The sequence below is a fragment of the Eleutherodactylus coqui genome, chromosome 1 (genome assembly GCF_035609145.1).
Source record: "Eleutherodactylus coqui strain aEleCoq1 chromosome 1, aEleCoq1.hap1, whole genome shotgun sequence".
NCBI lineage: Eukaryota > Metazoa > Chordata > Amphibia > Anura > Eleutherodactylidae > Eleutherodactylus > Eleutherodactylus coqui.
This window is the reverse complement of record NC_089837.1, coordinates 266,607,065-266,621,094: the sequence shown is the minus strand read 5'-3', so window position 1 is coordinate 266,621,094 and position 14,030 is coordinate 266,607,065. Positions and strand designations below refer to the sequence as shown.

General features: G+C 37.9%; 1 protein-coding gene across 1 annotated transcript in view; it reads right to left on the bottom strand.

Moving 5' to 3' along the window:
• The window catches only part of LOC136611713 (gamma-aminobutyric acid receptor subunit rho-2-like), a 271,782-nt gene extending 258,957 nt beyond the window's left edge, over positions 1 to 12,825 (bottom strand). Inside the window, exons 1-2 of the mRNA XM_066591511.1 lie at positions 12,695 to 12,825; positions 6,892 to 6,998 (exon numbers count right to left, since the gene is read on the bottom strand). Coding sequence (XP_066447608.1) covers positions 6,892 to 6,998; positions 12,695 to 12,810 — 223 coding nt within the window. The 5' untranslated portion in view covers positions 12,811 to 12,825. The remainder of the gene's footprint in view (positions 1 to 6,891; positions 6,999 to 12,694) is intronic.
• Between the last annotated feature and the right edge of the window lie 1,205 nt (positions 12,826 to 14,030).

Below are 14,030 nucleotides of genomic sequence, written 5' to 3'. Positions count from 1 at the left end.
ATGTCACTTTAACATAGAAGAACTCCGTAAAGGTTTTGCATAACCAAGAAATTCTGACATAGTTTTTTTTGCCACATATTGTACTTCATTTAGGTGGTAAAAAATAGAACAATAGAATTTGTGTATATTCAGTAAAAATTGGGTAAATTTTGAAAAAAATATACTTTTTTTTCACATTTTCAACTGCAATATGTGAAATATGTGCAAACATGCTGTGCAAATTTTTTATGAGATATATTTCCACCTGTTTACCTTATTCTGGAAGTAAATTGGAAAAATTTTAGTTTTTTTTAACCATTTAGGAGACATACAAATTTAACATTATTTATTAACATTTTAAGGAACATTTTTTTTCCTAAACCAAGCCAAGATTACAAAGGCTCATAGTTATAAGAATGATAGATACCCCCACAAATGACCCCATTTAAAAAAATACACATCTTAATGTATTCACTAAGGGGGGATCAGGAGTATTTTGACCCCACAGTTTCTTTTCAGGAGTTAATGCAATTTAGCGGAGAAAAAAGAAAATGTCATATTTTTGCAAATATGTCATTTTAAAGACAGCTTTTTTTCTAAAGCCCACATGAAAATGAGGATTTGCACCCCAAAATGGATACCTCTGTTTGCCCTGTGTTCAGAAACATACCCATTGTGGTCCTAATCTTATGTCTATATGCACACAGGGCCCAAACCGAAAGGAGCAGCCAGTGGTTTTCAGAACAAACATTTTGCTTGACGGTGTTTTAGGCCCCATTGTACACTTGTAGAGCCCTTGAATGGCCAAAACGATAGAGAACCCCAACAAATGACCCCATTTTGAAAACTAGACTCCTTAACAAATTCATCTAGGGGTGTACTGCGTATTTTGACCCCACAATTTTTGAATGAATCTAAGCAAAGCAGAAGGAAAAAAATATGATTTTCATTTTTTTGGCAAGTGTGTCATTTTAAAAACAGGTTTTTTTTGTACAGCACACATATGAATGAAGATTTTTACCCCCAAATAGATCCCCCTGTTTGTACTGTGTTCAAAAAACATACCCGTTGCTTACTGGACACATGGCTAGGTCTGTAATGGAGGAAACAACCATTGGATTTCAGGGCACAACTGAATATAAATTCCAGTACACCTTTTGTTTGTTTGTTTGTTTATATTTCCTTGCCATCGCTTAGCGGTGATGCGGGTAACTGCAGCCCGTACACAATGTAATTGCGTAAGGGCTGCGGTTATATCCATGTCCATGGAGCACAATGGGCTCTGTGTCGTGGATATCAGCAGTAAAATAGAACATGTTGCGTTCTGTTTTTTGTGAGTGGATTATGTAATTCTAACCCGCTAATGTGAGCAGAATAATGTAATCCAATGCATTTGATTGATTCGCGTATTACTACAGATCAAATGCATGCGAAATGTGAGCAGAATTATGTAATCCAATGCATTTCATTGATCCGCATATTACTACAGATTAAATGCATGCGGAATCTGCAATTCGTATCCTGTCGTCTGAGACCAGCCTAATGTAGATTGCTACCTTTTTATACCATTGGATAATGGTTATCACGTGACTGGGGACTGCTTAACGAGGCTTCCGGTCACTGCTCCAGCGCTCAGCTACCTTTGGAGATTTTAAATTTCCCAGACCCTTCCCAGCTTCTGCGTTTGCGTTCACCATCTTGCCGATGGGCACATGCACAGAAGCTGGGGATCCGTGAGGGATGATCGAACCTTAACTTTTTTTCTGTTATCCATTGGATAGTGGTGATCACATGACCAGGAGCAGGGAGATTTTAAATTTCCTAGGCAATCCTCAGCTTTTAGGCATGCGTCCGTCATTTTGCCGACGAGCGCATGCACAGAAGCTGGGGAAAGGTCCACAGATAAAGATCCCGTTGTGGGAAAATCTGGGGGCCTTAGGTTCGTAATTTCATCTTCCCTCATGGATAAACTTTACATGATTGCTCTTATCCATTGGATAACAGTGTTTTTACGGTCTTGTAGATTAAAGTCTAGACACCCAGGATGTAAAAACACATACGGGTGGTCACCAAGGGGTCAACAATTTCATTTGAGGCAGCACTCATGCTAGAATTAAATTATCTACTTTAACCAAGCTTTATGAAATAAGTGGTATGAAAACTCCTGACATTAAATGTAATTTTCACGCAGTGATTTTGGACTAAATCAAACATTGGTGGACATCATATACAAATAAAAGGTGGGTATCGATTGATTTCACCTTCCTAGGAGATCCTCACACTTATCTTCTGGGGGTTCTAATCTCCCCCTTTATCGCCTCACACCTTACCAAGCTTGCTAATCTCGGCCCATGTCTGGCAGCATTATATTTTTTATCCTCCATCTTCAAAGACTTTGCATTTGGAACCCGGAAAGCTCTGGGCGTTAAAAAAAATTGGCGATTTATACGAAAATAATTCTTCATCAGATTTTTCTACACTTTGTAAGGCATTTCCAATACCTAGTAATATGTTTTTTGTCTTTCTAAGATTGCAATATGCTTTTCGATCCCTAGATGTTCATAAATCCACTTATTTTTTTTCTTTCCTACTTGGGCATCTAAGGGCATTTCCATCTTTTATGGTGATTTTTTTCCCCTAGCCTCTCAAAGCAAATCCCTTCATATGCATCTATGTGAACAAGACTTTAAAGATCAAGCATTGGGAGTCCTCACATAAAATATTTATGCGTTGGTATTTAACTCCTGCTAGACTTGCCAAAGTGAACAATAATATCGCTGAAATATGTTGGAGAGGATGTGGTCTCAAGGGTACCTACTTCCAAATGTGGTGGTCCTGCCCTCTCATTTGTTTTTTTCTGGAATACGATTTTTAATTTTGTATATACTTTAACACACGATTTTATGGCCCCGGACCAGGCACTGCCTCTTTGCTTTTTGTCTACAGATAAACTCATCTTTTAATTCAGTTATTATTTCCCATATCTTTCTTGCATCTTGCCTGCCAATTACCAAAAAATGGAAATCTTCTGATGCACCTTCTTTAAATGAAGTTATTAAATCCATTAATCTCATGTATATTTGAAGGAACTATATTCTTATAGATATGTTACTAAAACATTCTCATTTTTTCCCTGGGCACCTTGGACGGAATATTTGGCTAATAAAAACTCATAATGTATACATTACGTACATCTGTTTTCATAGATGAGTTGCTTGTGCTGGGCCCATATGCCATGGGAGACAATATGGTTTGTTTTACTTTGATCTGTTCAACCCCTGTTTCATTTTCCTTTGTATGATACTTAGTGATGGTGGATGCTTTACTCCTATTATTTTTAATCTTTAGTCATTATTTTTTTGAACACTCATGCAATTATTTTAACCCTTTCCAATCTACTGTCTGAAGTCTAAAGACATTATGATTTAAGGCTGTACAGCTCCGATGTTGGAAGATGTCCATCGGGGTTCTCTTACTGTATATTACCAGCCTCTCTGCTGTTGGAGCCTATCCAACATGTCACCTCATGCAGTACTGGCTTTAGCCAGCTTATAGCACCGTTGTATAACGGCAGAAAAAGAGTAAACCCCCTAGGAAAACCAGGATAGGAATTGGATTGGAAAGAGTTAAATGTACACATTCTCTTTAACATCCGTTGCTCCCATATTTTGATATGTCTACCAAGTCTTTGTTTTAGACTCAAAACGTTAGATCTTAAGTTTGTGTTATGTTAATTAATTTCAATAAAGAATTATTTTTTAAAAAGGGTTCATTGTAAAAAAAATACCCATTTATTTTCCAAAAAATGTTTTTATTCTGCAAAAGAGTTTAAAAAAATACAGATATTTGTATAGCCACAATCACAATGAACCATGTTAGAAACTCTGCACATTATTTAAACCACATTAAATGATGTAAAAAGAATGCAAAAAAAAGAATAGCCGAATAGCTTTTTCCCTCATTTCATACCCTCCCCAAAAACGTTTATCAAGTTATATGAACCCCCAAATTATTTTACTAAACAAATAACTCATCACTAGAGATGAGCGAGCACCAAAATGCTCGGGTGCTCGTTACTCGAGTCGAACTTTCAGTGATGCTCGAGAGTTCGTTTCGAGTAACAAACCCCATTGAAGTCAATGGGTGACTCGAGCATTTTTGTATATCGCCGATGCTCGCTAAGGTTTTCATTTGTGAAAATCTGCAAAACACAAGAAAGTGATGGAAACGACACAGAAACGAATAGGGCAGGCGAGGAGCTACATTTTGGGCTGCATCTCAAGTTCCCAGGTCCCACTATTAAGCCACAATAGCGGCAAGAGTGAGACCCCCCCCCCACTGTCAGCGTAAAGATCGTTCTCCTCTGCCATAGCTGTAACAGCTGTGGCAGAGAAGAACGATGTTAGCCCATTGAATTCAATGGGGCCGGCAATACAGCCGACTCCATTGAAAGCAATGGGCTGCCGGCGATCGCGGGATGGCTGTGAGAGCTGCCCCTGAGCCAATCAGAGGCAGCCCTCACTCACCCATTCATGAATTCATGAATGGGTGTGAGTGAGGGATGCCTCTGATTGGTCAGGCTGTGACCAATCAGAGGCATCTCATTCAGCAGGCGGGGATTTTAAATCCCCGGCTGCTGAATACTACTCACAGCTGTTCAGAGCAGTTCAGGAGAACTGCAGCCTGCCGCGCTGAACTCCGTCTGCCGGGACCAGGTGAGTATGTATATATTTTTTATTTTTACACATTTCTGGATGAATTGCAGGGAAGGGCTTATATATTTAACCCCTTCCCGACAATTCATCCCGCGATCGCCGGCAGCCCATTGCTTTCAATGGAGTCGGCTGTATTTCCGGCTCCATTGAGTTCAATGGGCTAACATCGTTCTGCCGGGACCAGGTGAGTATATATATATTTTTTATTTTTACACATTTCTAGATGAATTGCAGGGAAGGGCTTATATATTTAACCCCTCCCGACAATTCGTCCCGCGATCGCCGGCAGCCCATTGCTTTCAATGGAGTCGGCTGTATTGCCGGCTCCATTGAATTCAATGGGCTAACATCGTTCTGCCGGGACCAGGTGAGTATATATATATTTTTTATTTTTACACATTTCTAGATGAATTGCAGGGAAGGGCTTATATATTTAAGCTCTTCCCGACAATTCATCCCGCAATCGCTGGCAGCCCATTGCTTTCAATAGAGCCGGCTGTATTGCCGGCTCCATTGAATTCAATGGTCAGTGCTCGTTTAATCGAGACGAGTACCGCGTGGTGCTCGTCTCGAGTAACGAGCATCTCGAGCACCCTAATACTCGAACGAGCATCAAGCTCGGACGAGTATGCTCGCTCATCTCTACTCATCACGCATAGTAGAATGACACACACATCAAGATAAATGAAAAAACAAAAAAGTTCTGCCTTTTTCAAAAATGCGATGACATAAAACTGTTGTTTTTCTTCATGAAATATACTATTATTGTGCAAAGGTAGTAAAAGAAAGAAACTACACACTTTGGGTATCATCGCAATCATACCGATCCATGGAATAAGGCTGGCAAATGTTTATTGATGGGGGAAAGGGAAAGCAATTAAATGTTTGACATGGTTCAGGCCTTCTTGGTGCCCAACGTCACTTGGAACAGTGGCCCTTTTGAACACTGGTCAGAGTGCAGCTGTATAAATGCATGGTTAACGTGGGTATCCGAGTTATTTTTTTCTAATTAGTGCTCTATGTCAAATCATAATATATGATGCTTTACTCAGCTCTCCTGGCTCCCTGCATGTCCACAGCTGCATCTTGGTACTCAGTGTCAGGTCCGTTTACAAACTGAACAGGACATCACAGACTGCGCCAGCCAATTACAGACATCAGTGTTCGAACTTCAAGGTCTGTGAATGGCTGCCACAGTCTGTGATGTCCTGTGTCCAGACTGACCACAGCCTATAAGCACAATGTTAATGGGGAGACTGGAGCAGCAGGGCTAGAGCTACGGTGACCCAGGAGAAGCGAGTATAGGATCATTTATTCTGTTTTGACATGAGGAGCAATAATTTAGGGAAAAACCTCAGATAACCCCTTTAAAATGTTCACTCCTGCTTTTGCACTCAGCACATTAAACACAACAATGTGATTTCTTCAGTGAAACAAGACTTTTGTATCACAATAAGGGCTCTTATCCACTTGCATTTTTTTATTGCTGTGATATCGCTGCTTTTTTAACGCGATTGTCAATGGGACTTTCTAATGTCAAAAACGCATCACAGAAACATAGCAAAGCACAAACTAACGATGCATTTTTAACATTAGAAAGTCCCATTGACAATCGCGTAAAAAAACGCAGCAATATTGCAGCATTAAAAAAACACAAGTGGGTAGGAGCCCTAAGGGTGCAGTCAGACGAGCAATATTTTAGCGCAAATATAGGCGCGATTTAGAATCTGCTCTAATAGAACCAATGCTTTCCAATGAAAGCGGTCACATGTCCGATTTTTACATGCGCTAAAAAAAATTGCACCTGCAAAACATCAGACATATGAGTGCCAATGCACCCAGTCATGCAATTTTTTCTACACTCGATGTGTAATTTTTTTTCCCGCGCCTATACATACGTGAAAAAAAACGCTTGTCTGACTGCACCCTTATTGTCAAAGGTACAGGATTTAAATTCAATTTCTACAGGATAAAAGAAGAAAACCAGCCGCAGAATATCAACTTGAGCGATAGTCACATGAAAATTGTCACAGTCCATGGAGCACGTGACAATTGCACAACTCAAGGCACTCTTATGGACCTGTGTGTGCTACAAAAAAAAGTTTGTGCCTGCCTATTGTCATAATGAACAAATGCTATACTTTTCTATATGACCATTTAATATAAATAAATAAAAAGTTTATTTATCAGAACCTACCTCCAAATGCTGGCCTCATAGTAAAATCATGCTCATCAACTTTGATCAACTGATCATTTTTTTGTCTTCGAAGTTTGGTCATATCATGATTCTTTCTATACATGTGGCTGAAAGTAAAAAAAAGTTTAACATGAGTTTGCAAAGATGATCTTATTTATTAGTGAGACTTTGTGACTGGATTAACTGGTCAATAACTGACTCCATTTAACTACAGTGATCTCTCAAGTTACAATACAATGGCCCTAGGTTACAAAATGTTCATTATACAATGGTTTTCCTGGCCTGGTAATTAGTGATATTACCTGAGCGTTAACAACTTTCATAAAATAGTGTGCGTAAGGCCCTTTTACATGCAAAGATAATCACTTGAACAGCAGAATGACTGAACAAACTGCTGATATTTTTGTATAAAATAACAGGTACAGTTAATGGCTTTAATCTCCTGCATTTTCCTCCACGAGTTGTTTGCTCGTGTGTTTAGGTGATTGTTCTTGCATAAACACTTCGCCCACCTGGGCAAACATCTGGCTGACACATTCCATTGTTCTCCTGGAAGCTGAGTAAACATTGCTTATTGAATATGCAAAGCAAAACAAAGCCATTACTTAGACACTGGAAACACTGGAGGAACATTCAAAATGAAAGAACTTCCAGTGGTGGATGTTATGCCAGCCTAAAAACTTTGTCTAATGATAATTGAACCAATTGTGTATGGCTGCCCATGTTTGCATATAACTATTATCGCTCATTTTTGGCCGTTTGGGCGAATTTTGAGTGATAATCATTGCTTGTAAAAGGGCCTTTAACTTGAAGATCTAAACAATCTGTATGGACAGTTAATAGGCAAAACATCTGTAGTATTGCAGTGCATGCATTGATTTGTTACTTAATAGCACCCTTCTATAGGACGGCATAGCATGGTATGGCACTTTACATGTACCAAGATGAGCTGCTTCTTTGGACACCAAGTGAGGGTGACTCCATTTTACTTTTCTGCTACCACTGTGTACCAGTGTAGTAGTGTGTACCTTACAAGACCCTAAATAAGCTCCTGCCTACTATATAAAAAGTGATTTACAGTTTGTAGGAGCTATTTCTGTCTTTTACTTGTAAGGATATGCCTTTCTTGCGTTAGTTCTGTACTTATACAGTATTTCTTTATCTTATTTTTTCCTTATATTAGGATGACATTTTGGAAGCTTTAAAACCAATTACCAGTTCCCCATAGTGTTATGGTCTTAAGTTACAATGTTTTCATGTTACAATGGTCAGCACTGAGCAAATGAATATTTTAACTACAGGAACCATTTCTAAACATTCTGTATAGTGTACAGTCTAGATTTAAATAGACACTAACTTTTCAAATAATATGGGCTTATATTATAGCCAGAGTGATAAATAAAATAGCAGTTTTATTAGCTATCTAAAATTATATTTTTGTGCTGAAAAATCACTCTAAAGTGCCAGTCACTAGAGGGCCGCCCTTCTTCCTAGCTTGCTGTCCACACTGTGAATCACTTGACAGGAGATGTGCAGACTTTTGAACAGGTAAGGAGGAGGAGGAGGATGAGTCAGGGTGCTCAGAGAACTGTACTAAGCACTGCGGAATAAGTTGGCGCTATACAAATAAAGATTATTATATATTATTACTATTATTAGAGCAGGGGGAAAAGCAGGGGGAGAGACACTCACACACAGACATGTCTGCTGGAGCTAATAATGAGTTATCTGCTGCTGTTTATTCACATGCATATCGTTCATTAATGTGGTATACTTATACATGATGATGTTGTCTTTCTATGTATATTACAGACATTTAGTGAGCAGGATCTGTGCCCCACTATGAAGAACACAGAACAGCCAGACTCCTCCTCCCTAGTCTTGACAGAATTGACAATCACAGATACAAGCTGCAGAGGGAAAAATACAGCATGCAAGTTACATAATGAGCAGATTTAATGTTATTTCTCATGTATACCCATGACAGCGTATTCTATAATGAAGTCATCTGAAAAGTTAGTTACGCTTTAAATTTCTTGTTTACGCTAAAGACAAGAATATTTTTTGTATAGTCAACAGTAGGTAATAGCAGGATCTCCAAGTTATCTCTTGCTTTGTGCAATACATAAAATGCATAGTTTAGAAGAGTCTCTATGTGCTTACACCATGTTAGGTAATCTGCAGAGAATTAAAAACTTGGCTTGCCATAAGGCATTAGGGAAGCTTTAAATTATTCCTAGATGTTGCTATTAATGAACTTTCAAACTCTAACAAATCCCTATTTCAGACGTCAGGCTATAACATGATTGTCAGAGATGCACACAAGGGCATCCTTAGGAAATGTTTCTTTTTGAGGCTAATATATTGCATAATCCGTTTGTGTTTCTGTAGATCATCTTTATCAAATAATCTAGAAGGGACACTTTTATATGATGCAATATCCACCGGGCACATAGAGACCCCTAACAGATTGTATGAATGGTTTAAAAGATTTACTTTCTGATGTAACCCTGAGTACATAGAGCTAGATAATATTTCATGATTATACCACCCTACCATAAATAAAGGCAAGGGGGGATTTAGTAAGCAAAATGCTTCAGAATTCTGGCTCAAATTATGACAAAAAAACTAGCATAAACACTGAATGCCAAATTTATAACATTTTTTACACATCAGAAGACAGTTTTCTAAAGGGGGAGTGGATAAGTAGAGTTGCAAAATGCAACAGATTAATGGTGTACAGCATTGTTTTAGCAGATATTACGGGTGTGAAGTAAGCCAGCCAAGAGGTGGTGTAACAGAGAAAAGTAGATAACATTTCTATGATTTCCACCCTTTTGGAAAAGATGTAATTTGCAATCTTTGTTTTCACATGAGGCATTGCCTGTAAGTAAATCTCCATACACTATCTGGCCTTCTTCAATAGAAACCAGTCCCCACACCAGGGCAACATCAAATGGCATCTCATCTAGCCGACTAGTACCCTACTCTGTACAGATAAAGGATGAGAACCCCAAAACAGCTGTCTACAGATGGATGCCTCTTCGTTTTGCTAGAACATCTGTTTTGCCTGATATGAGAGTTTTCTTTCTTTTGACATTATGGCATAGCAAAATGTACCAAATTTATCGCACAGCATGCGCCACTATGATAAATCTGGCACACTGTCTTTCTCATTTAGTTTTATGGTGCCTAAATTTAGGGTAGTGTTAATAAATCTGCCCAAAAGGTACATACTATGCTATAATATAGTTATTGAAATATTATTTATTCATACTTTACAAACAAATGAAAATATTGTGAGTACATTGGAGTATTAGTTACAGTTTAAAATTACAGTCATCCGTCAACATGCCATATTAATTGATTCTGGGACGACCAATTTATGTTGAAGCCATAACGCTATGAAAAAGTGATAATTGGTTCCAAAGCCCCATAATGTCAATCAAAAGTAATACAAGATAAAAAAGAAAGACAATTATGCAGATTACTAACACATATGAAGCAAATCCTAATGTGAAAGTCAGAAGGAACAGCTGAAATCTGTAAATCACTTTCTTTGTTGAGGATAGAAGCTTCTTCAGTGTCCAGAAAAAAAACAGGAAGCCACCTTCACCTGGTGTCCAAAGGAGCAGCACATCCTGCCACAGGTGAAAAGCAGTAGAGAACATGTAGTACTGCCCTGTACTGTGGAGAGGTGATGCTAAAAACCAATCAGCTCATGCACTTAAGTAATAAAGGTATTGTACGAGTGAAATCTCCATGCTAATTGGCTGGATTTTCCAGCAATGTGCACATGCCACAGATCCAGAGTTTCTGTGGCAATTGTATGTTGAGTCTGGTTTCAAGTTACAATGGCCTGAGAAAGAGCATTGTATGTTGAAAATATTGTATCCTGAGGCCATTATAACCTGAGGGATCACTATATAAGCGAAGTTTAATGAAATTATGCAGTTGATTCAATAATTCAGAATTGTGTAATTATGGAATCATTATACCAATGTATGTCCCAAGTAAGTCTATCAAGCTGTGTTCTATGCTGCTGTTATTTTACTAAATTGTCCCATAGAATTATTAATAAACAGCTTCTCTCCATACCTACAAAGCACAATCTATTTCCAAGGTCTTCTAGCATTCACAAGACCCAGTTTTATTTATAGCTTATACTCTAAAACTAGTATATGCACCATTAGCCTTTATCCCACTATTTTTCCTTCCACAACACTATGATGGCATATGCCAAATTAATTTCATTTTAATAATCAAAAATTGGGTGTGAAATGGCATAATTACCATTCTTTCAGTTTGTAATTCCATATGATGATATAAAGTTTTTAAAAGCACAGCTTTGACAATTGTCCATCTTTCTGACCACAGAAGACAACACTAATTTATATATAAATCAGGTGCACGCACAATTGTCCAAGTGTAATACCGCTGTGTCCACGTGGTACCGAATCAGTTTTTACTTGTGATAATGCTAACCTGCTGTAACTCCAGTAACATAGCATGTTAGGCTGATAAAAGACATATGTCCATCCAGTTCAGCCTATTAGTCTCCCAATGTTGATCCAGAGGAAGGCAAAGAGACCTCAATTAGGTAGAAGCCAATTTTCCTCATTTAAGGGGAAAAAATTTCTTCCTGACTTCCAATCTGGCAATCAAAATAATCTTTGGATCACCACACCTTCTGAAGTAATTAGTGACTATAACAAGTTATATTGTAACGCTCAAGAAAGGCATCCAGGCCTCTCAAACTCTTATCAAAGATTCGCCATCACAACATCCTCTGACAGAGAGTTCCATAGTCTCACTGCTTTTACAGTAAAGAACACCCTTCTATGTTGAGGTAGAAACTTTCTTTCCTGTAGACATAGAGGATACTCCCCTTGGTACAGTCACAGTCCAGGGTATAAATAGATTGTGGGAGAGATCTCTGTATTGTCCCCTGGTATATCTATTCATAATTATTAGGTCGCCCCTCAGCTGTCTTTTTTTCTAAACTATGTAACCCCAATTATGATAACCTCTTTGGGAATTATAGTTCACCCATTCCGTTTATTACTTTAGCTGCCCCCTTTGAACCTGCTCAAGCGTTGATATGTCCTTCTTGAGTACCAATGCCCAAAACTCTATACAATATTCCATGTGTAGTTTGAACAGTGACTCGTAAAAAGGAAGAACAATGTTCTCATCATATGCTCCTAAACATCTTTTGATGCACCCCTCGTTCCTATTTGCCTTGGCAGCAGCTGGCTGACATTAGTTGCTCCAGTTACGCTTACAGTTAATTAAAATTCCAAAGTCCTTTTTCATGTCAGTTTTGCACGGTGGTTTCCCATTTAGTGTCTAAACTTTATTTCAAATTCAGTAAAAAATACTAATGACATATTCTGATAACCAGCTACAAATCAATTGTTTAGCTTAAACTATTCAATTCTAGGATCAGAATATTTAAACATCCTATTTTTATGTTGATAAATAAGTACATTTGTAGCCAGTATTAATAGATTATTATTAGTACACCAGACATTTAGCACAATGCTCTTTAAAGTGTCCTGGACACAGAATGATAATGTAAATACTTCCTTTTCATATCCATAATAATAATATACACAAACAAGAATTGTCATTTGGATCATGATAACTTAACTCTCCAAATTACAGTAATACAATTGATTTACCTGCATTCCTATGTCAAACCATATCAATATAAATACTGTATGCAAATATTATGTACATCAAGGTACAGCTATGAAACAATCTCATAGATGACAGTATGTCCAATTCTAGGGTTGCTTACCTGGATTGCTTTTGTACTTCCATCTGATTTGACCATCTTCGTCTCCTATGCTTCCTGCTTTCTGTGAGGAGGATGAGGCAGAAGATCAACAAAAGGAGTTTAAATGAATGAGGCATTTTCAGAATAGCGGTTAGAAAATGATCTGCTCTGTAGTTTCTCCCAGCAGTGGCAATGCTTACTGGTGCACACATTGAGTCAGCTGTTTGTCTCAGGAAACAGACTGGCAGGACAGATCAGTGTGCAGACTGTGCTTCTGATTCCTATAAAGTACTGCCGAGATCACTGGCTTTCCTTATGTGACTGATATGCACTAGCCATTTCTGAGGGCTAGGAGAAGTTGGCTGTGTTTTACTACATATCCCCTGGGGTCCTAAAACAGAGATTTCACTAAACCCGTTACATAATAGGCATGTGCTTCACCATGCAATTATGGGTACGCTGGATGATCCATCAGATCACTAATCTGGGTGAGATTTTCATGATAAACGACAGAATCTTTACAAACATTTTGAAATGTGGTTTTAACTTCTGTATTTTGTCATTTTAGCTAATACTGCAGACTCAAATATCTAATTTAAAGTTTTGCAAAGAAATATTACATATCTAGAGAAAAGTATGTATGGTAGCTAAAGAGTCATTATAGAGGGATAAAAACAGAACAAACTGGGAACAAATAATGCAACACTTAAAATATTTTCATACATTATTATAGTGGCACCATATTCTCAGAAGTAGTAAAAACAATGGTTTTATTTTCTTGTCATTTCTAAGGATTTGCCTTAAATTCTGATTTATGCTGCTGTGATATTTTCATTAATGCTTAAAGACAATCTCATGAAGTCTCATTAAAGACAACTCCATTTAAGTTTGAAGCTGGCCCAGTGATCAGATGATTGCCCCAAGCTGCTGCTTTTCCTGGAGAAAGTTACTTGGGAAATGTATTATATATGTATTATACAAACCATTTCGTATATGTAAGCCATTCAGATGAATGGTTGAGTCCACCAATACAGAAGTGGCCCTTTGATAGTAACTACTCCTTTAAGGATCAGGAATTGTTTTTTTTTTTATTTTGACTACCTGAATAATATCAGTCATCAAGTATTGAACAGCTTGTTAAGATTATGGACATATTAAATTTGTAGTGTGTGTGTGGGGAGGGGGGAGGTGAGTTCAATTTACTTTTTTGAAAAAAAAAAGTTTATTGCATTTTTTTCTTCCAGCTGTGCTGTGATTGGTTGCTAGAGCTCAGTTTTCATTTCTTATACTGCTGAGGTAAAATAAAAGCTGGGCTGTGATTGGTTGCTAGAGCTCAGCTTTCACTTGTTATACTGCT